Source organism: Platichthys flesus, chromosome 5, assembly GCF_949316205.1.
Source record: "Platichthys flesus chromosome 5, fPlaFle2.1, whole genome shotgun sequence".
Lineage (NCBI taxonomy): Eukaryota > Metazoa > Chordata > Actinopteri > Pleuronectiformes > Pleuronectidae > Platichthys > Platichthys flesus.
In genome coordinates this window covers 18,550,345-18,574,644 of record NC_084949.1, presented here as the reverse complement: position 1 = coordinate 18,574,644, position 24,300 = coordinate 18,550,345, and the positions used below count along the sequence as shown (strand labels likewise).

Here is a 24,300-nt window from a genome sequence, read left to right as displayed (position 1 = left end):
GAAGAACCGATCTGATTGGTCAGTAGTTGCTTTGTAGTGTTAAATGTCTTTCCATTTTAGATGTTTCACAATAACATTCAACTGTCTGATAAAAAAAACAAAGATCTTCTTCCATAGTTTAAATGCATTTTATTTCTGATTTCATCTTTGGGGGTGTATAATTGACCTCCAGCTGTTTCACCAAAACATGTTGGTGAAACAGCTGGAGGTCAATGGTACATGTTTTCAAAGAATTTTATTCATTTAACTTCATCACATTTCATATGCATTTTTCATCCACTGCCACTTCCTAGTTCCTCATAGGAATTCAAGGCAGCAACACATTTAAGCTTCAGCTTCTGCAGCAGGTAGCGATCCCTCTTTTATATTCCAAGGCGAACAGTGTAGATAATATTTAAGATAAATGAGAAATGTTAGTAAAAAGAGAACAGATGTTATTTGGCATAAAACCATATAAATGCATTCAAGTCATAGAGCAGCACAACACCTCATGATTGTAGCAACACTTAGTATTTTTATACATTTTGCATAGGAATCAGGAGTGGTTACATTTCATTTAGCCACTAATCAGGCACTCTGTTCATACAGTAGCTGGTTATATATGCATATTTAGTCAATACTGCTATTATTTTGTTAATAAGAACATGTCTGTGTCATGCACTGGTCACACTGGGAGGAGATGGCTTCCAAAACAAGAGACCTCACTTAAAGAGTAAAAGCGTTTTAGGGGTAACAGTCTTGCTTGCAGTGGTCGAACCGAACAAATATCACAGGGGAACAGAAATCTGTGTTTTGTTTTCCGTCTGGTTCTGAGTGGGGCAGAGCCTTGGCCCGTATAAATTCATGCTGTTAACATGGCAAAGGTTGGCATTTCTCTCAGTTTTTAGTTAGCTGTTTGAGAGTCGGTTATTCATTTCTGGAAATGCATGAGTTGTAGAAACTTGCCAATTTCGTTGTTGCCTCTAACAAGATATATCTGGCGGCTGCATAATAAGCATAATACAATGTTTGAGGCTCTTGGAAACGTTGTGGCATAAACACAATGTCGATTGGGGCGACCAACTAAAAATGTCCTTCGTTGTGGTTTTCGTGAGGCACTATAGGCTCAAATCGACAGTAATATGCTCAAAAACCATGGATTTGCCCTTGAAGCTGGAAGAGAAGATGAAATTCCTGCGGTCTGTGGTCACGACTGTAAACGACCGAGGTGATTGCACGTAAATGTCCTTGAACTTGTGGAAGGTTTTGGTCTCCGCGTCCCAGAGGTAGATCTGTGTAAAGGAGTAGTCGCTGCCGAGGGCGAGGTAGTGTCTGTCCCTGAAGGAGAACGGCTGGAGGACCATGGCTCCTCGAGACGGCAGAGCCTGCACCTCCGTGAACAGCTTGTTGGCCCATTTGAGGATTTTGGAGTCCCCGATGTAGCAGGTCGTGGCCAGGTACAACTCTCCGTCCTCCCGAAACGCTTTGACCGCCACCACGTCCTCCACATTCTGAATCTCACCATGGAGAATGAACTTCAGGGAGCTTTTGTTCCACAGGTAGATGACAGGAGACTGAGATCGACTGGCTAAGATGAGGTAGGACTTCCCGTCCACTTGAACAAACTCAGCGTCCGTATCGCGAAACCACTCGTGGAGAAACTGGTAGGAGTTAAAACCAGTTTCGTTGCGGTCTGGCTGGTCGATCCACTTGTACAGAGTGGACAATCCAGACTTGGAGCTGTCCACAATCACGAAATACCAATCACCGTCCATTTGGAAGACCTCAATGTCATTTGGCTTGGAGATGTTGAAGACTTCAATCGTTTGAAACTTGGTGAACTTGTTTTGTTGATCGTCAAACTTATAAATGTGGGATCCACCAAAGAGCTGGGTGACAATTATCAGGACGTGGTTGTCGATCAGGACCGACTTACATCCAACAACCGACTTCCCTGCGAGAAAAGAGGTTGTCATCAGAGAAAATCACATTACTATTGACTATTGACAAGAAAAGGGAATAAGCCTAATCAGACTTTGACTATGTTGGTTTTGGTCTTTTGACGAGATGTGCTGACATTACAAAAATACAAGATATAACTAGCTTCGTCTTTTATTTTTTTTAAAATAACGATTTAGAGTGTGTTTGGTCAAACCTGTGATATTATCAAATTTTCTGAAGTTCATTTCGATGTGATCCCACTCCATAACCACGCAGCTGTTGGTGTTGGGAGCAGCCATCGCCACATAGATATCCTCTTTAAAGGAGAAGATGTCTGCTGACATGGACTGAATGGGAATGGACTGATGACGCACAAAGTCTGTGAAACGTAGGAACAAACAGCAGCTGTCAGTCAATCTGCTGACTGAGTGAAGCAATCAGGAACTAACTCCTTAATTTACATTTATAAGCTGTAAAGTCAAAGAAGCCATCGACAGAATGGTTGAAAATTGCTTTTAATACTTTGAATGTAATAAATTGGACTTCCTAATATCATTCATAACAAATTGACTCGTGTCTGTTTACATGAGTGAAGAAAATCCTTTTGGGTTAATAATAATTGTATTTATACTATATTTAGGAGTTGTCTATAGGAATGAACTGGCATTCTGTTCTTTCTCTGTTAAAAATCAGATGAGACTGTAATACTGTTGTCTGCTTGAGTGCAGAATGGTGCATGGTAGCATCCTGTTTATTTATTCAACACCTATTGATTCTTTCTTTCTTCCGCGTTGCACTCGTCATTTTTACCTGTGGACATGCACTCGCCCGGTGGAATAGGAAGGTCGCGGAGCCGCTTGCCCTTCATCTCACTGGACCCTGCGCAGAAGACATCCGACACTGTGGCGTTTGTGTTTTTCAGCCACGTCATCAGCCATTTGTTCTCACAGCTGCACTGGAAAGAGTTGCCTCGTAGATCCCTGAGACACGGCAGAGAGGGAATCGGCGTTTACAGAACCAGTTTGGGTTACTGGAGGAAACAGTCAAACATGAAACATTTGTTTTTATATTGAGGAGAGGGAAAGTTTGAGAAGTCACAAGGCCTCAGGACAGCTCAGTGAGATCTGCCTATCCATCCATCCATCCAAAAACATTACACCTATTGCATTAATCCAAATGACAATGTTGCATTCTACAGGATAAAACCTTCCTTACACACACACACACACACACAATGCTGACTGTACAACTGCTTACTCACAGTTCCAGCAACGAATTCAAGTCAAAAAAAAGATCTCTTGGCAGAGAGCTCATCTTGTTGTTGGCGAGGGAGCTGACAGACGCAGGAAACACAAGAGGAGAAACACACTCTGCTGTCAGTGCTCTGTGACATCATCTGTTCACCGGGAGTTTAACGCATCAATCATTTCAGGGAATGATAAGTGACTTACAGATGAGTCAAATCTCGTAGACCACGCAAGGCATTTTTGGTGATTGTTTCAATCTTGTTGCCTTCGATGAATCTGCTCAATGAACAAGAAAACTGAAGTTTAATAATGATTAAGCACATTATGTCATGTTTATGTGTGGATAAGACAGCAGTGCTTTCAATGTGATGTCGTCTTTTTCCATTTGTCGTTTTCTCATCAAGTTTTTTTCTACTGCTTCCTGCTAATAATCTTATGTTCATATATGTAATTTGAAAACTTCTTTGAATTCAACCACTTCTACGTTTTCACTTTTCTGTCAAAGCCCTTTGTAAACTCTGTTTTTAAAGCAGCTACATAAATTATTATAGATATCAGAACATTTATTTTTGTATGTCTATGGGTAGGCCTAGGCCAATATGTGGCAAATGTTTGGTTAAGCTGCCTCCGACTGGGACGTTACTTGGATACTGGGCGTACACGTGATCTACAGATGTACTTACAAGATGATGGAAAACATAATAGTTCTTTATTCAAGTTAAGAATTATGCATCTAAATGTGAATATCGTTGTGAAATAATGCAAAATGCACGTCACTTTTCATGTTTCATGAGAAAAGCTCAATAATACTTACAAGTATTCAAGATGTGGGAGACCAGAGAAAGCATCATCTTTAATGGTGGTCAAAGAATTGGCATTTAAAAGCCTGTAAAAAAAAAAGAAACTAGTGACTCAACAGATATATATTTATTGTTGATAAACTATTATTGCTAATCCAGTTAATCACTGTCAACCAATGACCCAATGGAGGTTTCACGTTTCACAAAGTGCACTTACAGCAGCTGAAGAGAAGGCATGAGAGCGAACATGCCCTCTGTGATTTCAGGGATGGATCCATTCACCATGCTCCTGTTGGGACGAGACACAAACACTAATCAAAGTCCAACTCTGACTGAACGGGACATCTCACCTCATCTGTCTGTAGCAGACCCACTGACAGCCCACTCTGCAGCACAGCAGCAGCAGAACCCCTCTCCTTGAAAGCACCATTGACTGTGTCGTGCTACAATAAAGAAACGAATGACACTCAGACAGAAGAAGGACTGCGAAGAAACTCACAGCGAGTTGATGTCGCTGGGTATGGTCCTGGGCATGTGAGCCGGACCGACGCAGATGATGGTCTCCTTGGAGCAGGCGCATCCTGAAGGACATTTGAAATTCCTCTTGGATTCAGCCGCTCCACTGATGCAGAGAAGTGTGAGGAGCACCAGGAGCCTCTGCCCGGCGGATGTCATGTCGGGTCTGGAGCGTGAAGAGAAGTGAGACAGGAGCGACGGGAGCAGCTTATCTGATCTGCCTGGACGACATCAGTATGCAGCAGTGTGGAGGAAACTCCTGACACAGGCTGACACAGGCTGCAGCAGCGAGGGCTGCCTCCTCCACTGCACACTGATCGCAACGGGAGATGTTATTAAGGAGGACACACAAAGAGACAAACACAAATAACACACAAATAACACTTCACAAGAATGGCACACTTATAACTGGTATCATAGGGTATGGTACGTTAACATTACCACTGAATTATGGGCTGATTCATATTCTGCTACAACCCCCATGTGCAGGATTTGGTGGTTCAGAAATTGAACCTCTAAAGAAATCTGATATGTTTTCTAATAATGTGTCAGCTCTATTATCCAGCTCTGATCCAATAGGGTTGGGCTACGCACTGAAAACATTGTGTTCACTGATCCATCATACAATGGTGCAGTGGTTTAAGTGTGCAGTTACTTGGGTTTACCACTAGAGAGCAGCAGCTGATTAACAAAACCCCTAGTGTTTCTGTCAACAAATTACAGGTTAGAACAGGGACGGTCAATACAGCCAAATTATATCAAGATAAAAAGATAATAATGCTATATCGATAAGCATCAGAGTAGAGAATAGTTAAATCATTATTCCTTTAAGTTTAAAGACTGATTTTGTGAAGGTTGTTCTTTTAAACTCTTCTTTCTGAGCAGAAAACGTCAATCACTTGATGAACAACAAAACATTGTACAACTCTGATGCTGTTCAATTGTGTCTTAAGCTTATCACTCAGCTCTCACTGTACATAGAATATAATCTTCCAAATTTGATTATACAACCTTTTTAAATGATCTCATGTTGTGTAAATCCATATGTGTCTGAACAACAATGATCTATGTAACGATACAGAGTCACATGGTGTCCAAAGCAGATGTTCTGATTTGTGTTTCGGTGGCCGCTCCGGTTGCTCCTCCTTGAAAATCTGTTGGCTTTCTGCATATTTATATATCAAGATGGCTGCAACTCTGATCAGCAGTGATGTCACCATGACCCCCAAGTGGTGTGAGGTGTCTCGACTTCCCAACATCCACAGGCTGCGTCCACACTAGTGTGTTTCACTATAAAACAGTTTTAAAACAAAAGCAATCCCCGTCCAGACAAGTGTTTGAGCTCTGTGTTAGAAATAAGCTCTGTATCAAGTGACCATTCACGTACACTGGTTGTGCGTGTGCCAGTGTACACATGGAGCAGTTTCTATTTACAGTTGGTTGCCTGGTTGCAGTAAATACTACTTAAGAGCCACAGAAGGGATTTCTTTTATTGGACCAGCGACGATGTGGAACTGGTACTTAGACTAAGTCTTAGTAATGAAGTGCATTTACTGCTGGTGGTCAAATCCTGAGTGATAAGCTGCAACCAGGAAGCAAATGTGTGTGTGTTTAGAAAAGTCTCAGTTTCTGCCTGTCCAGACTAAAACTCCTGTAGTTTTCAAACTAAGACAAAGTCTGCAGCGTTTTCAAATTTGTTTGTTTTAGGGCCAGGAAAACTTTGGAGTGGTGTGGACGTCAGACATTAACATAGGAAAGATGATGCATTTTAAAACACTCTGCATGTTTTAACTAGACTTTTACTAAAAATAATATGAAAGATGTGAAGAATATTGTATTTTATAATGTATAACAAAATCATAATGTCATTAAGAACAATAGTACACACGTGTATTTATTCTAAAGTTTATTTAGTATTAAACTTTTTTTCATTTTCTTATTTTAATATCAGTTCACATTTTTTATTAGATTGGAGTTTTGAATCCAACAAATGCATTAACATTCATTTAGTAATTGTTGGAATCAACTATTAAATTATTATTAAACTTTTAAATCAAACTATTATTACAGTCAAGAAAATCAAGAAGACACTTGAGGATTGGGTTACTATGAACATGGGTGTTTTTTATTTACATTTTAATAAAATTGTTGAGGATGTACATTAGACTGAATTTAATCTTTGTACAAAATAACTCTGACCATTGGCCTGTTTCTTCAAAATTCACAAAATTGTATTATTCAATTTAGAATAGTTGGGGTATCACAGTTCTGTCATATGGCTAATAAATTAATTTCACCACTAAATTTTCTCTGTTTTCAAAGTGAAACACAATATAACATTTGGTAGATCGAAGTATTCTCTCAACAATAATGTTGTAAGTTGTCGCAGCCGAACCCTAACAAGGTGCTGACCTTTGCTGGACGACCAGTGGTCAGTGAGCATGAGTGAAACCAAATACCCCGAAGGGAGCAACCGTACATGTCTGCCATTGCTGGCATAATTCTTGACAGCTCCACATGGAGCATTGCTGTTTTTAGGTTAGAGTAAACCCCCGAAACACTTGAGACACGTGCACGCTGAAACCAGATGACGCCACAGCAAACATCTCCTCGCCATTTCTTTCTAGACAATGATGAAGATGTGTTTAATGATCAGAACATTTCTGGAAACAGAAATGTACACATTTTTCAAGTATTTGACCCTTGACACAGTGTGTGTCATATTATTGCATTTTGCTCCGGTCTGGGATGTCTGTACAAATACAGTAAAACAATGAGAATTGAGCTGTGAATCTTTTGTTAAGTAAAAAATCTTTCAACAGCGTCACTTCAAAATAGCTTGAGCAAAAAATTATCTCTGGAAAAAATGGAAAAATAGAAACCAGAGCAATTAATGACATTTGTATGACAGTCAGCCATGTTTTTACATTAAAATTAGTAGTTTCTTAAGTTCTTGTTCTTAATTGTCAGATAAGCTGGTAACATGTTACTTTAGTGTTTAATACTATCTGCATATATTGATATTTGCTGACATCACACTATAATGTGGTTGATAGAAGATTTATTGATATCAATGCTGCTTTTAACAAATATATGTCTATGTGGGAGGAGTCACAACTGCTGTATATTAAAAAGGAAAGTCTCCTTATCTCTGCTAACAAATACTGTCATGTATATCATGTATCAATGTTTATATAGGCTACTTTTATATGCTGAATTACCAATGTTGTGTCAAAAAGCTCCAGATATATCAAGAAATGAAATTCGAATAGATTGGCATCTTCTCCTCAGAGAGTTACACCTGTAAAACAACTCAAAGTGTGGAGTGGTGTTACTGAGCACAACTCTGCTGTAACTGAAACCATCTCCTTATAAAGTCAAATAAGCCGTCAGACTACAGGTCAGTTTAGAAGGTTGGTGCCGAGTTACTCTGATATCCAATAAATACAATTACACTTCAGCTACTCCACGAATATTTCAGTAAAACATGTGTCAGATTTATTTGCTAAAACTTTACTGCCATCTGATGGTGGTATTGAGGCTGCTGGTTAACTTTTGACTCTGAAGTAAATAATACAACTTTTAAATCAGGCATCATACATAATTATTCGTTAATAATTTATTGATAGGTTATCAATGAAATGTGAGCTGTAAAACATTTGTGAAAAATGTTTCATAATTGTTAATTATGTCGTTATAAATGTTTGTAATAGGTTGAGCACTCAAACATTTATATTTTAGCTTACAGCCTTGGGAGAGTAGCAATATCATCAATATCATTAAGAGACATGTTTATGATGATAAGACAATGAGTCAGCAGTTGTAAATTAGTATGAAGTTATACAATTAAGGTATATTTAGTTATAAGTAATGTTTTTTTGATCCAAAGGCTCTGCAGCTTGTTCACAACTGGTCAAATGAAAATATCATAGGTCTATAAACATTAATAAAAACAGATGTTGCATCTAACAAATCCTTTACAACGACCTCTGTCTTATTTGAAAGTGGTAAATTCATGAAGGACTTGATAATCTGTGTGAGACCATCTATTCATAGACCTTTGATTATGTTTATTACAGCTGTTGTAGTCAGAGGAAAGGTCATATTGTGCAGAAACTGTATGATGTCTGAGTGGCCTGGATAAAAAAAACTGACTTGACTCGAATTTAGCTTTCCAGTATGGTAAATGCATTTTAGGCTTCAGGAAATAAATGACTTGTCTCTTTACATGTGTGATATTTAGAAATCCAGCAGGGACTCAGTAACATACAATGATCATGAATCGTCCCTAAGTGAATTGTCATTATCCGTGGTTCAGGGTGACGCTCTAAATCCCTCACACCCAGTAAACCAGCTCACATCTGACACTTTCAAATCCGGAGATGACCTGTTACCCTTCAAACCCAGGAGTCGGGGGGTGGGTGGGTGGGTGGGGGGGGGGGGGGGGGGGGTGGTGGGCTGTGGGTTGAGGGGGCAACCTGGAGAAGTGCAGCGTCTGGCTGCTGGTGACTGGTTCACAGCAGGTGCTCCAGCTCTCAGACTTCTCCAGTTCCCTCTCAGAAGCTGCAGAAGAGTTCAGAGGTCGGGATCAGAAACTCTGCTGGACGGTGCGGCCGCGCAAGAAACAAACGGAGGAATCTAACGCGTCGAGAAGTCTCTGTTCAACATTACTTGTGTAATTTATGCCTCAGGGAACGATCCTATATTTCAAAATAACATTTCAATGTTCCTTCTTATTGTAAGGTGGTACCTCACTTGATGGTTTCAGCCTATTCTCTTTAAGTAGCTCTAACCCTTGTCATGTTTGGACCAGCGATTCAATTTCTGACTTTGACATAGAGAATTATATCAGAGGATTGGACGCAAAACCACACGAGACTCATCAGGTGATTTGTTCACATCAGTGTGATTGCAGACTGAAAGTTTAATTTAATGTTTATCTGTATTAGCCTAGTCATCTAAGTCGTCACCATATTCCTTTTGAAATGTATTAATTCTGTGGCCATTTAACAACTGGTGTTCATGACTGAGGTCATTTTTTGTTCTTGCTTAATTTAAATAAATAAATATATACATTTTGTGCCATTTCAATACATTTACTGTCACTCCTACATTGAATTGAGTTATAGTTCCTAGTAATTCTACAAGTTCATATTCTGTGTATTAATTTATATACTTCATATGCATTATTCTGGCATTTTCATTATTATTGTATTATTATGTATTTTTATTTTTACATAAATGTAATTTTGAATGTATAGTGGCCTATTTAAGAGTTTATTAAAACAGAGTTAATGTTAACTCTGAATATCTGTGGCTGTCAAACCCACACTTGTTAACGCAGGAAGATGTTCTGTGTTACTGCTCGGCACGTCCTTAACTTTACACCACCTTATTTTTAGAGCAGGTATCAATTCTCAGTGATCACTGATCTGTATCAACAAGTGACGTGTGAGGCAGAGAGAGCAGCTTGAAAACACAGGGTTATGTTTGTCACCTTTTATTCCTGATGGGTTTCTTTTGTTTTCTATTCCCTCATGTGGTGCCTGCTTGTCTCCTTCTCCTCTACGTCTTTGTGAGGACCATTTTAAGGAGAAACATTAAAGAGTGAGGAGAATTTGTGAAAGTGAGGTCATTTTGTCTTCATTTCTCTTTTTCAAAAGGCCGTTTTGATGGTAAAGACTTGCTTTGAGGGTCAGGGTTAGGTCGTCCGGTACCTTCTCCCGCCGATTCTCACCTGCTGCTCCTCTGGATCCTTCTGAAGAGTCTCCACCACATTGTTCAACCATCACTAATGATCCTGCCAGTTCTGCAAGATTTCAACCTAACTAACAGTAAAAGCTCGACTGGTTCCCGAGGCTGCACGTCAGCCACCGACGAATAAAACTGGTTGTCAGAAGAGAAAATGGAGATCTCATGGTGTTGATAAATGGTGCTCATGATTTAACACCTGCTGTTTTAATGTGGCCACTGTAAGAAACTGATCTCAACGTGCTTGTGTGAGTGGTGTCCCCATTTTAAATAGCGGCCTAATTTTATCAGCTTTGAGGAGGCCAGTACAACCCGCGAGTGTTTGTGTGTTTGTATGCATGTGTGTGTGTGTGTGAGTCATGGTTTTGCACAGAAAGATTTAAAACTTTATCAGGCCAATTTGAGGAAATTAATACCCATGTTTTCCCTGTATTCTCAGCAACACTGTCACTACAAAGGTATTTATAAAGTAATCTTATATTCATGAAAGTAATTTGGATGTTTCATCACTTTTCTAAGGATTAGAAAAGAGGAAATGCATGTAGATACCATATCAGCACTTTAACAAGCATCATTTAACAAAAATATATGTATTTTAGTATCGAACTACTGTTATGTAATGTGATAACAGTATCAGTTGTCGTTATGAAATCCAACCATGACTCATGACCTTTAATTTACTGCTGTTTGTCTTTGCTGGGTGGTCGATGCAATACAGGCTATAGATAAATGCTTCACACTAGTTATGGAATACATTTTTACTTCTTTAACTTCAGTAAATGTATGAACACACAAATGTAGAGACACAAACACACCCCATTAATTATATTTAAGTGAAGAGTATTTAAGTACTCTAGTGTATATTTAGCTTGAACATTTGTTTTAATGTGTGCTTTAGAAAGCTATAAATTAATTTCTTATAATGTTGTTTTTTAATGTCCATGTGCAGCACCTTGAAATGTGCTTCATAAATAAAACTGCATTACCTTGTATATCTTAGATTATGAGTTATTAATATTGATGCAAGAGTACTTTCACTTTAAGTGGCTGCAGCCGTGCTATAGTTTCTACTGCTTCATATACAGTTCACAATATTTCTGTCCAGTGGTTCCCAAAGTAGGGGTCAGAGCCTTTTCTGGTTGGAAATTTAGAGAGGAAATGTATCTTTGGTGGAACAGCTAACAAATCATAGACACCTTGAATATGACAATAAGCCTCTATTAGTTATCTAAAGATACTTATATTGCATAACCTGACTAGTAACTACAGCAAAGACATTATAACTTTGTGAAAAGTGAAATATCTCCCTCAGAAAGTGGAGCATAAGTATAAAGTATATAATTAAGTATAAACTTTACTTAAAAGTATAAAGAAACAAAACACCCACCTCCCCTAAACTATAAGAATAATAATACACTCGCTTCCACCACTGCCAGACACAATATTTATAGGAGGTTACACCATTCTATTCACACTGAGGCTAAGTGTGGGATTTCAGGGGGACAAAGGCTTTATACCGGTGGCCTCTGTCCTTGATATCCCTGTCATTGTGCCCTCCACACGGAGCAACTGTCGGCCCAACCCCTCCCGGCTGCATACCACCACTCTGGGGCCCAGTCCAGAAACAACACTTGTGTCCTCAACGCAGACAGAGCTGCAGAAGCTGAATCATTAATATGCATGATAGATGGTTTATTGTCTGTGTTCCTGATGGCATCCATTTCTCTTTTGTCCAACATTCAACGAGCCCCACTTCAGCCCGGTGGTTTGGAGCTGGACTGAGCTGTGGAGAGAAAATAAAGAGAAACCTTGTGCTACAAAAGCGGATGAACGGATGAAGTTATAGTAAATTCTTTTGAATGACTGGCACCAGCTGGTGAATGTTTCTCTCCATCAATGGATCAACAAGTGTTCAAGTGAGTGGGCAGCGCATTGACGCAATCTTGTTTCCACAAATACTGTTTGTGCCAATATGAGTAACTATTCTTTTTCCCTTAGTTATTAAATCTCTCCTTCTTTGAGTGAGGAACCAGCTCATAGTTAGTACATTTATTATCCTCGGAAGAAAAACAATCTGTAACTTGACAAGAACTAAAGGTGCTTACAGTAATTAAATGAATAATACATTAAATTACTATTAATTATCTTTAGTAAACATATACACACATAAGTAGTATGTGTCCATTTATGTAGAAAACTGCAAATTGTAAATTATATCTATATCTATAACTATATATGTATCTATTTTCTACCTATCTAACCCATTGAGCATTTTATTAGGAACACCAGATTAATACTGGGTTCTTCCTTTGTGGTCAAAACACACTTTAAATAGCATGGATTTCATAACTATAATTCTTGTGAATATTGAATTACACAAAACATGAAATGAAGAATTATTTGTATTGCACTTTTCACAACAACAGTTATTCCCGATAAAAAAAACATTGAATATCAAACATCACAAGCGAAAGGTCAAACTGGAATAACGTTATTATAATTGGTAGTGAGAACTAAAGCTCTGTCAACCGCTGTTGTTTCTTAGTTTGTAAAGGAGGAGCTGTTCTTCCGTCAAGGTGCTGAATCTGAATCCTGTTAGTTTCATTAAATCTGATAAAAAACTTTAAAAGTTACACTAAATACAAGACACATGAAAAAACATCATGGGATTTTCCTTGGGACTCCCCCACCTCTCTCTCTCTCTCTCTCTCTCTCTCTCTCTCTCTCTCTCTCTCTATCTCTCGCTATCTTGATCTCCCTCTCGCACACACACACACACACATCCTCTCTTTCTCTCCCTTTTACACACACTTTCTCTCGTCCGCATCTCTCTCACACCCACACCCACACCAACAGCCCTTCTCTCTCTCTCTTACCTAACAGACATACACACACACACTCTCTTTTTCGCTCTCTCTCTCCCCCCCTCCCCTTACTCTCTCGCACTCTCCCACACACTCACGTACACACACACTCTCTCTTTCTCTCCCTCCTTCCCTTTACTCTCCCAATCTGTCTCACCCACTCGCCCTCCTCGCCCTCCTCGCCCTCCTCGCCCTCAGTCCTCCCCCGTCCCTCCAGCCCGCAGAGTTTTCCGTCCTGTGTCAGGATAACATCGTAGACGAGGACCACCGGACGGTGAGACCGGACTAAATGGAAGCAGCGGAGGAAACTCTCACTTACCTACATAACACCGGACTTCACAGGAAGCTGCTCCCAGGGGACAAGGGGGACAAGAAGAAGAAGGAGCTGGAGTACATTAAAGGCCACGAGTCCAACTATGTTGATCTGGACATGAAACCGGAGTGCGCAAAAACTGTGAAAGTGACTTTTACCGGCGAGGGGAACCAGCTGTCTGTCATCAAATGCGACGGCTCGAAGCAGGGCATCGGGGACGAACAGGGTGAGCCCCCACCGGAGACCCAACTTCCAGACTCCGACCCGGGCTCAGAGACCGACGCGCGGCCGCTCCGGGACGAGCTCGACCCGAGCGACTGCAGCGAACATGTGCGCAGCGAGAGCGACGAGCTCCAGTACACCGACATGTACCTGAACAGTAAGACGGAGTCCGACGACGGGGCCAGCGCCGTGCTGTCCGACCGCAGCGGCTCCGACACCGTGGAGGACGAGTCCCACTACATCACGACGCACGAGATCCAGCTGACCGAGCTCGACCACGACGTCGACTACGACCTGGGCCGCGGCACCTGCTGGGAGTTTGAGGACGACAACCTGGTTTACTCCTTTGTGGATTACGCGTCTTTTGAGAGCGACGAGACGGAGGAGGGGACTCTGATCCTGGAGGGCAGGAGTCAGGGCAAACCGCAGGCTAATCTTGGGGGAGCGGCTGTCAGCACCGAGCAGGAGGAGAGTGATCTGTGCGCCAGCTCTGATGAAAGCCTGTGCAACAAACCCCAAGGCGGAGACCCAAATACGGGGAAAATTCATCTGTCCATAAAAGCCACCTCCAGAGCAGTCAACGGGCCGGTCTCTGTCCCCGAGAGCCACTTCTCCTTTGTCGACCCCGGCGCCAGAGCGGGGCCCTTGAGCGACAGGGCCCCATATTTCATCCCCGCGCCGGGCCGTCAGCACCTTGCAACCAAACTGAGACGGAATGAGTATTCGAGCGGAGCCTCCAGCTCCATTAGTGAGCTGGATGACGCTGATAAAGAGGTGCGTAATTTAACCGCCAAGTCTTTCCGCAGTCTGGCATGTCCGTACTTCGATGCCATTAATCTTAGCACCTCCAGCGAGTCCTCCATGTCGGAATATGGGCTAAATAAATGGTCAGCCTACGTGGACTGGAATTATGGAAACTTATCCCGGGGGGGCGAGCGCAGCGTAATTGCGCACAAGACTTCCAGTGCAACACTGGAAATGAATAACACTGTGGAGAGTAAAAGACACGATAAGTCCACTACAGACACGAAATCACCACAAAGCAAAATGTACGCACTGAACAAGAGAACGACTTTTCAACAAGCTTCCAGCAAACATATCCAAGTGAAAGATCCAGTGCAGCCAGAGCAGCGAGGAGTGACGCTGAATTTCCACTGTAATGTTGAAGCCCCTGAAGGCACCCGTCGTCCACAATGCTCCAAGAACCCACGATCCACCGAGGACAGCGGGGCAGTGTCGACCAGAGCAGGGTGTGACATGCAGTGTCATCTCACTGAGAGCCCGGGGGACACGCACCACAGGGCCATTTTTGCGTCAAGTTTGTTGAAAAATGTGATTTCCAAGAAGATGCAGTTTGAGAAGGAGCGCGAAATGGAGAGGGGCGACAGACAGAGCCGGGACAGGCAGAGGAGCCTGGGAAGAGGCTTTCAAAGACAAAGCTCAGAGTCGGGCTCAGGACTGAGTGTTAACTCTGCTGATGATCACATGGAGGGCAGCAGACCCAGCTCCTGTGGTTCTGCAGACGAACTGAGAACCAACAAAGCCCCAGAGGAGTCAGAAAAGGGACAACATGAGTGTCCAAAGGCAACACTCAACCACAGTCAGAGCAGTGCATTCAATTCACTGAAAGCAGATGAGCCAGAACCGGTGAAGGAGGCTGAGCCCAAAGCTGTTAGTGACACACAACACAATGCAAAGGAAGGCTTAGACCCCAGCAGCATGCTGACTAAACTGCTTTTTGTTCCAAGCTACCAGCTTCACTCAAAAGAGAAGGGTTTTGCAGAAGACATGAGCCACAAACCTGCCTCAGGCACAGCGGCCGGCCTGCAGAACTTTGAAGAAGATGAAATTGGAAAGGGGGGAAAACCGCCTGAGATCAAAATACGCCTGAGAACCGTGAAAGAAAATAAAGGTTGCACATTGAACATTGCCAGCCTGTTAACCCCTAAAATAAGTTACAACTCTGTTAACACGTCCAGGGCAGCAGGTGACGCTAAATGTCACATTTTATCTGCAACGGATAAAATGCCAAACTTCACAGTCAGAGACATTAGAGACACCAAATGCAAGTTTCAAATGCCGATATATCGTGTCAGGGATGTGCGTAAACTGGTAAAAAGCTCATATCGCTTTGTTTCCCTGGATAATAGTGAGAGTAAATGTTCCACAGCAGCGGAGAAACTTGAGGAAAAGGGCAAACCGGAGCCAGCGAAACAATTATCACCATCTCCGATTGTGATTAAATTTCACTCTGTGAAGACAAATGTTAAATCACAGGCAACCGAGGCGTCACAGACCCAAACAGAGACATGTGACATAGCTCAAAGTGAACATGCGCCGTCACATTGCGTGACGAGCAGGGTGCCACCTATCGTTTCCAAGCAGCTCCACGCTGACCTGTCAGACCTCCAACCGAACGCTGAAACCAAACTGACAAAGCAGAGGCACGTCCCAGGGGAGCCGGCGGAGTGGAGAAACGAGCCCACGATACCAAAGCAGGCTGCGATAGAGAAGCTGAGGGCCGCAGTCAAAACCATGGAGCAGCTTTATGTGTTCGATAGAAATGAATGGAAGCGTAAAGCTCAAGCTCCACAGCCCATCACTGACAGCCACGTGCGCTCGCTTATAGCCAGAGAGGAGCAGCCGGAGGCCGCGATCACCGACAGGATCCCTCAGGCCATAGAAACAGGGAGCCGAGCTGTTGATGTTATCCAGGTCCCATTTAACGACAACACTTTTGCTACACAATCCCAGCAGAGTCAAATATTTAGCAATAAAAGCGTCCTTCATTTGGGCAATGGCAACCAGGCACGTGTCAGCATCAGTTCAGTAAGGAACTCTATTCCACAAAGCTCTGCAACGCAATCATCGTCGACTATGAAAAGCTCCAGGGCACCGGCGGCTCCACTGTCGGTGAAAATAGAGCCCCCGAAACAGGTCCAGGTGCAGCAGGGAAAGGTCAAAATCATTCCCACTAATCCCACTGTCACACAGGGCTGCCCAGACTCCGAGAACTATTTAACCATCCCGGGGATGGGGTACACGAGTGAAATCAAACTCTCAAAGGAGGGGAGTCAAGCCCACACAGGTGACGGCAGCATACCTGAGCAGAAAAGGTCACCGCTCATCATGGAGTACCCGGCCACGAGCATCTACCATCACTCTGCAGTGCCAACCACGACAGGGCCGCAACCCCCCCAGCAGGTGTTGTGCTTCTCCCCCACTGCGTCTTCAATCAGGGAGGCCGCCCCACAGACCCAGCGCAAGATGCTTTTGGACCCCACAACAGGACATTATTACATGGTGGACACGCCCATACAGGCCACCACCAAGCGACTGTTTGACCCCGAGACAGGCCACTATGTGGACGTACCCATGACCCATTCACCAGCGTCCCCTGTCACCCCTGTGCCTCTGTCCTTGTCCCCCCTGACACTGGGCCCAGGAGCGTTCGCCCCCACCTACATGATCTACCCAAGCTTCATCCCCTCGCCGACTCTCCAGGCTCAGGCCGTGCCGCCACAGTCGCCATGCCACTCCGAGGACGCAGGCGGGTACAAGATGAAACACGCCAGAAGTCCAAGGCTGGAAACGAACACGCCAGGTGCGGAGAGCGTGTATTACACCGCGACGGGGGAGGCTCCGCAGGGGCCGCTGCAGCTACCTGTGAGTTTGGGACACGTGACCAGCAGAGGAGGTGGAGCCAGCTCAGACAGGAAGCCGGTCATCAGCATCACGACGCAACAAGGTCCAAGAATCATCGCCCCTCCTTCCTTTGACGGACAAACGATGAGCTTTGTGGTGGAGCATCGGTGACCAAGCAAACGCCTCATCCTCCATGTAAGCTCGCACAAGTTCCACTTTTAGAGGGACACATATTTGTGTGAATGATGAACACACCTGTAGATCCCTTCTAAGCAGAACAAACACAGTGGATTACGTTTTTAGCATGTTTCCCGATTATGATGTTTTTGAAATCTTGCAGACAAATGCACTGTCGACCTAGAGAAAGATATTCAGCTGTGTAGGCCATCGTAATGCAAGTTGCAGTTTTTATCAGTATCACATTAAGAAATAGAAAAAGTAGTTTGATAGCATTGAATTTTATTCAAGTACAGTATGAGTAACTTAAGTTGTACTATGAACAACTTTGGAGTATGAAACTAAGCTACATTTGCATCTAAACCCTCAATGAAATGAATATGAGAAGGAAAATGCAGCACACAATCTGTATTTCCTACAATCCAGTTTTGGAAAAGGCACAAATAGCTGCACAAAGGTACCGATATACTTCAAAAACTTTTACACATCGTTTTTTTTTGGTACTTTTTGTGTTTGTAAATGCTGCTAGATCAGAAGTCCGGCGTGGACGCTGCAGTAGTGGTATGTCAGTGTTAATAGACATGCTGTAGCTTCTTGACAGGTAACCTTACTCCTCTGAGCTCAGGCCGGTCTTGCTGGGAGATTGGATGTTCAGCCGCGGCTCACACCAAGTCGGTTGAGATCCCTTTTCTCTGCATTACACACCGTCGGGCTATTTTGATAGCGTGAGGCGAGTTTGTTTACACGTTTATTCTCATGCCTGAAAAGTGTCACGGGAAACTATTCCAGTCAGTGACACCTCCGTCAAGTTGTTCTATGATCGGTGTTATAAAAGGCTTTAATTGCTCAGGTAACGTTACACCTCTTTAATGTGTCTGTTCCTCGTTCGTGACATTTCGTGAGACTTTCTCACAGCTGAATGTGTTGGAACCAATTTTCTATAAAAATACTGACATGAGATGCTCGGCCAGCAGTTGGAAGTCCAGAAGAAAATATAATATATTATATTTATAGTATAATCATGTCCGTTTAAACAAATAACAGCAGCATTCTATGACTAATCAGATATTTTCGACAAAATCCATTTGGGAGTTGTTCATAGATGGATGGCTCAGACAACTCAAAATGCATTTATATAGCAATAAAAAATAAAATGTAACAAAATAATCATACAGTTTAACAAAAAATAACAGAAACATCACAGTCACACTAATTTACACAGGTATTTAACTTAAACTGTTGGTTGAATGTCTCTCACGCTTCAGCCTAAACCTGACATTTTAGCATGCTAATGGCTATTTTCTTTCCACTATACAGTTAATGTCACTCTGAACCAGCCTAAAACAAAATAGGTTAACCAAACCTATTCAACCTTATTTGGCCTGTTCACTTTTTGTTGAGAGCTTCAGGTTAGCTGCTTAAACAATGAGTTGTGGTGACTTAATGGTGGCAGTAAACAAGAAGCAGATCCCAAACAAGCAACATGCTAACACATCTAAAGGTCCAATCAGGAAAGAAGCTCCACTTCTTAATTCCTCATTTAGGACAAATAAATTATATCTATATTATATTATACACTGTATGTTTACACTAGAGTATTAAAAATGTAGGCTATTAAAACAAACTCTGTATCCCTTCATTCTCTAGTAACATGTAGCTTCACCAAATTTTGCCTTGTAGCGCGTATATCGCTTCACAGCCAATTAGCAAGCTATCAAAAACCAAACTTTATTTTGTCTTCATTTGTCATTAGCAGCATCAAAGTTAATTATTTTGTGGCTTCTATTTCGATTAGTTCTGCATCTTTGCTCCTGCTGAAGTCAGCAAGCTAACCGGCTACAGCCCCGACGCCGCCAGCCCATCTTATAATTAATGATTGCTAGTAACTGTAGCGTTCCGTCTGCCCGGAAGAATTAGCACTTCTTAGAGGCCGTATTATAAACTTGGCTCTTGTAAATGCAGCGATGGCTGAAGCTCTTGGCAAGAGATCATCCACAAAACACGCTCCTGGCAAGAAACCACGTTCTGCGGCAGTGAAAACTTACGTAGAGTAACTTTAATAAAAGTTATCTTTTAACGGCATGACATTTTGGCAAGTCATAGCAAGAAACAGCAGGTGTAACCACGGACATTAACAAGGTGTCTATTTCCTTCAAAAGTCTCACGGCAGCTAAAAGAAATGAACACTTCAATTTCCAGTTATCAATCTGAAACTGGTATGTGGTGAAGCCTCTAGTAGACCATTGCCTTAACCCACTGGTTATTAATGAGTTTTTCGGCAATAAGAACTCCTGAAAGATAGAAACATAGAGAAAGAAACCCTTCTCTTCAACAAACTGTTAATTGACTTTCAGTCTCTCATACACCTATAGATATACACTTTACAACTAGTCACAGTCCATTCACAGCTAATGTGTCAGAGCAATAATACAACGGCATGAGCATGAGGGATACATATCAGCTGGGTGAGTGGCAGGCAGGGGCCTAGCATGGGGTTGAGTAGTGGTGTGAAGGGGAACACAGGGTTTGTGTGTGTGTGTGCGCGTGTAGTTCGTGGGGGGTAGTGGTGGGGGTCTTTCGGGCGGAGGGACGTGGGGGCATCGCTGGGATAGTGATGCAGGAGGAAAAGGTCAGGCAATGTAAAGTATTTGTTGTGCTGATGCAGGGAGAGGACAGCTGCTCGGAGAGATCAGATGCTGCTGCAGCTCCAGCTTGGAGGCGAGTCTGCAGGGCTGAGATGGGGTCAACTTTTTATAGCCCCCTCCCCCTCGGCTTTTTCCTAAACAGGGGGAAAGGAGGTGGAGAGCTCTGCCGACCTCCAGCACTCCTACGTAAACAAATCGAGTAGCGTGCCCCCAGAAGTGAGCTGGCCGAATCTGGTCAGCTGGTTCACAACCAGGAACTCCAAAGTGAAAAGTCACTGCACTTTACTGGCTCATGGCAACGCCCTCTTTCATTAACTGGATGAAAACTAAACATACATCTCCCTCTAAAGTCTCATTTTGTTTTCCTTGCATCATCAACTTGAATATTGAACTACTTTCATGTCTTCTTTTTATTTTTAGACCTCTCCTGTGAAGAATCTGGATTCAATCACCAAAAGTGCAGTCAACCCCCCCCCCCCCCCCCCTCACTCCACCATGCGATCCACTCCCCAGGACAACTTCCAACAACAAGTTACCCCCCCCCCCCTTGTGTTGTGTCGTTTATCCTTGCGGCAGACATTACTGTATTCTCTATGCATTGCAGCACTTTGTATGGTACATGGATTCAGCCACACCCTCTAGCTGATGCTCTGCCATGTTGCTTTATGAATCAGCTTTGAAATACTTTCCATTCAGCCACGGTGTAGAAAACCTATCTCTGCTGAAATGCAGTTTGGGCCCTGCATCATGTGTCTATTCAAAAGGAAACAAGTTTCTGTTACAGTTCATTGTCACTCATCATCAGCAAAGCTGCCATTTTATCACTATGAGTTAGGCTGTCTTGAAAACAAGTCTGGGTAACTTTCCTCTTACCAATGATAAATTAAGTTGTAACATGCAACCTGGCTCAAGGAGACATTGCCAGGAGACATGTTTGTTGCCTCCTGCTTGTCTCTTTGAGAAAATGGATGACAAGGCCTTATAGAGAAGGACATTCATCTTACCTTGCTTCTTAAAGTTTTAACAGCAAAGTCATATCTTAAGAAGGTTGTCTGGAGTTTTTGCTGAATGATTTGGCAGTGTACTTACATCCAGTAACTGGTGCTCATCATGAATCATGGTTCTGAGGGGAAAACAAGGGGAATTCACTGTATTCACTGCAAGTTACATAACCTTACATTAATCCACACAATAAGGTAATTAATCTCAATAATGACATCATACAATGTGTATTTTGCACAGATTTCTCAAGGAAAGGGACCATATGTCTGCACTGAACCAAATATATGCAGTAATGTTGAGTTACATTATATTTTCTATCTTACTAACTACAGTCAGAGGAGGATTTGAAATTATTTCTGGATTTCAAAAAAACATATTATAGAGTTTTCCAAGTTAACAGTAGCCAAATTATAAATATTTTACATCAATGTGTATCATGTTACTACCCCCATCACTATTTTTTCACGATGACATTTACATGTTTGTAAGAGCTGGTGGCTCAAGTTCTACTAAAAGTACATGTTTCCTTTGGGTCTTGACTCACAAAAAGCTGCTAATACCTGCACGACTGATGTCCTGTGTGAGTTGTTTGTTAAATTCTAAATGCACACATTTTTTTATGTTACAGTGAAAAGAGAAACACACCAAGTGTGTTGCTCAGATGTAGCAGAGCTGGGACTCTGGTTTAACAGTGTACTTAGGTCATTAAGTAGTGTTGGGCCTAATGAGTCAGAACCAGCTCCGACATTTAGGGGATAACTTCCTCTACTGGTCTTAGTTTATTTTACACTTTTGTGTAATGAGATGGGAGCGTGAATGTGTGTCTGTGGGTGTGGGTGTGAGTTATGTGTGGCATTTCAGCATTCTGTGATCGCACAACAAGGAGTCATGTTACTTCACTGTAGACAGCAGCATACAGACTGTACATGTGCTGTGTCCTTTCCCCTTGTTTAAACTACCTGACCTTTGGCGTAAATATGCATAAAGTGAGGTTTTTGTTATATTATACATTACCGATGGCACCCAGATAAGAATTTCAAAAAAATGTTTTATTGCTTTCTGCACAATGTAGTTCTGTTTCCTTTTGAATACACATTGGGGCATGTAGGCCATTTTGCTTTACTTGACTCAGTTTTAATAGGATCCCTCTGTGGGAATAATGCAAAAACATAGATTGCTATTTTTAGCATGTTTCAAAGGTAAAGGTATTTGGAGCTGCTGGTCAGTCTGTGTACCTTAATCCTGTAAAATACATATGTTATTATGCCGCTGTGAAAACATACTTTATTAAAAAAAATACCCTGTGAGTTGATTATGAATTCATGCAGTGATTTGGAAGATTTGTTGTTGATTGAGCGGTAGATTGGTTCGTAAATTGCTGTTGCAACATTTAATGCATTTTGCGGTGAAATGTAATTCAAAATTTGTACATTTAATTAATGACATATTGTCATTCTTAATAATAATATTTTAACTATTATTTTAAATGAAGCTGCCTTCAAGGTCGGTGAGAACAGTGCACATAAGACCGTTATTTATTTAGAAACAATAAGATCCGTTGTCTAAAACTGATAAATTTTGCCTATGAATTCTATAAAAAAATTACTTTAAAGCAAATTGTGAGATATGATAGTCTACCTCCTGCCACAGAGTTTTTAAACTATATGTCTGAACAGTAAGTTGCCAAAAGTGAAAGATAATTAACGTATTTTACTAATTTCAGATTATTTATTTTTAACAGATTTACATATCATTTTAAAACCCTGTGAACAATAATTTCTGACACAACTATATTTTTTAATTGTAAGCTCCAAAAAACCAGCTATTCTAATGTCCTGAACATAAAATTCACAAAACGAATTCTTCTGATAATTATGAGTTTCTTGTATGACCTTTATCTGTGAATAATAATGTACTTAATGCACTTGGATGGTCACTCTTGAGTCACCCGCTCTGATACCAGGGAATGGCTGTAAATCCTGGTGACAGCAGGAGCACGATGTCGACTTATTGTAAAGTGAAACATTTGTAATGGTTTCTGAAAGATGCACTGTAATATAGATGATATCATGTGTTAAACATTCTTCCAGGTGTCAATCAATAAGCCTGCTGACTTCGAGGTTAAGTATGAGAAACGGACTGTGTCGATGCTTGCTTTTGTGTAAAGACAGATGGATCAGTGGAAGTGAGATGGTTCGAGGCAAGTGCATAAAGATTGTAAAGGTTTGAAGTAAGAAGGGGGCACATATAAGAATGCAATGCCTTCGTGGCTCCACGGTCAAAGTGACATTGTGCTGTGTTTTATGTCTGATGCCAACCGTGTCGCATGGCTGCCCCCGAAAAAGACAGAGGTCAGGATCAACCGCTCGGTACCTTGAAAGCAGGAGTAAGTGCTGTGTTTGCACTTACTCACTCGAGAGTAATGGCTATGATGAATGTGTGTAATGTAGACTGACAAGCCTACATATGTTTGCAATAAATTCAAAACGCAAGCTACTCAACATGTTTGTGTCCATGATTTTAAATCACTTTTACATAATTTTACACTTTTTATTGGAAGAATTACACAGAAGATACATATATTTATATTTGGGGAGTTGGAAAAGAGCCAACTTTATTGATTGATTCATTTATTTATAAATTGATTGATAAATGTTAATAAATTATTTTTTTAATCTTCAACCAATAAGTTGATCTAACAGAAGATGGGATTGTTTTTTTTTTCACAACATGGAGGCCCCCAAATCATGTTATTATCTATTAAAGGGTTATAACTGATCTTAGAAATGTAAATGAATTGTGTATTATTTATGAATGAATCTAATATAGTAACTAATTAAACCTCTATATGTTTGGTTAAAAAAATGGTGCCATTGATTGAGGATGAATTCATCAAAATTACTAAAAGAAAACACATCAAATATTACCAAATTATGTTGTAATCTTCCTCAATAAAGATACATTTATTGTGGCTGCATTGACCAATATATACAACCATGCATGTGTCCATCCCTCAATACTTATACACTGGTGATTATTCCCTCACAAATGCTTTTCCTATATTGATTGACAGCCTGTTTCTGAGCATTAGCACATATTTTTCATTCTGTGGTTTATTGTGTATCTATCTTTGCATCGGCTTCCCTTCAATCACCCTGACCTAATTATTGTGGCTGTCTGAGGTTTGACACATGACCG

At 41.6% G+C, this 24,300-nt stretch overlaps 2 protein-coding genes across 2 annotated transcripts; one reads left to right on the top strand and one right to left on the bottom strand.

The window, feature by feature from the left end:
* Window positions 1-141: 141 nt before the first annotated feature.
* On the bottom strand, window positions 142-4,716 carry LOC133953856 (leucine-rich repeat LGI family member 2-like). The gene is made up of 8 exons (XM_062387998.1): window positions 4,467-4,716; window positions 4,185-4,256; window positions 3,982-4,053; window positions 3,372-3,443; window positions 3,182-3,253; window positions 2,731-2,900; window positions 2,135-2,299; window positions 142-1,933 (listed from the first exon to the last, which is right to left on the bottom strand). Exons 1-8 carry the CDS (start codon window positions 4,640-4,642, stop codon window positions 1,098-1,100), a joined length of 1,635 nt encoding a protein of 544 aa, XP_062243982.1. The 5' UTR covers window positions 4,643-4,716; the 3' UTR covers window positions 142-1,097.
* An 8,588-nt stretch (window positions 4,717-13,304) lies between these two features.
* Window positions 13,305-23,589, top strand: LOC133954462 (uncharacterized protein C4orf54 homolog). The gene is made up of 2 exons (XM_062388897.1): window positions 13,305-17,473; window positions 20,521-23,589. The coding sequence occupies exon 1, from the start codon at window positions 13,388-13,390 to the stop codon at window positions 17,447-17,449; it is 4,062 nt and encodes a 1,353-aa protein (XP_062244881.1). The 5' UTR covers window positions 13,305-13,387; the 3' UTR covers window positions 17,450-17,473; window positions 20,521-23,589.
* The last annotated feature ends 711 nt before the right edge of the window (window positions 23,590-24,300 follow it).

Bases quoted from the DNA above. Each gene is read 5' to 3' on its own strand.
- LOC133954462 (XM_062388897.1), top strand. From the start codon at position 13,388: ATGGAAGCAGCGGAGGAAACTCTCACTTACCTACATAACACCGGACTT.
- LOC133953856 (XM_062387998.1), bottom strand. From the start codon at position 4,642: ATGACATCCGCCGGGCAGAGGCTCCTGGTGCTCCTCACACTTCTCTGC. The intron at 4,054-4,184 runs GTAAGTGCACTT...TTTTTTTTACAG, and splicing joins ATGCCTTCTCTTCAGCTGCT to GCTTTTAAATGCCAATTCTT. The intron at 3,254-3,371 runs GTAAGTCACTTA...TGCGTCTGTCAG, and splicing joins CTACGAGATTTGACTCATCT to CTCCCTCGCCAACAACAAGA.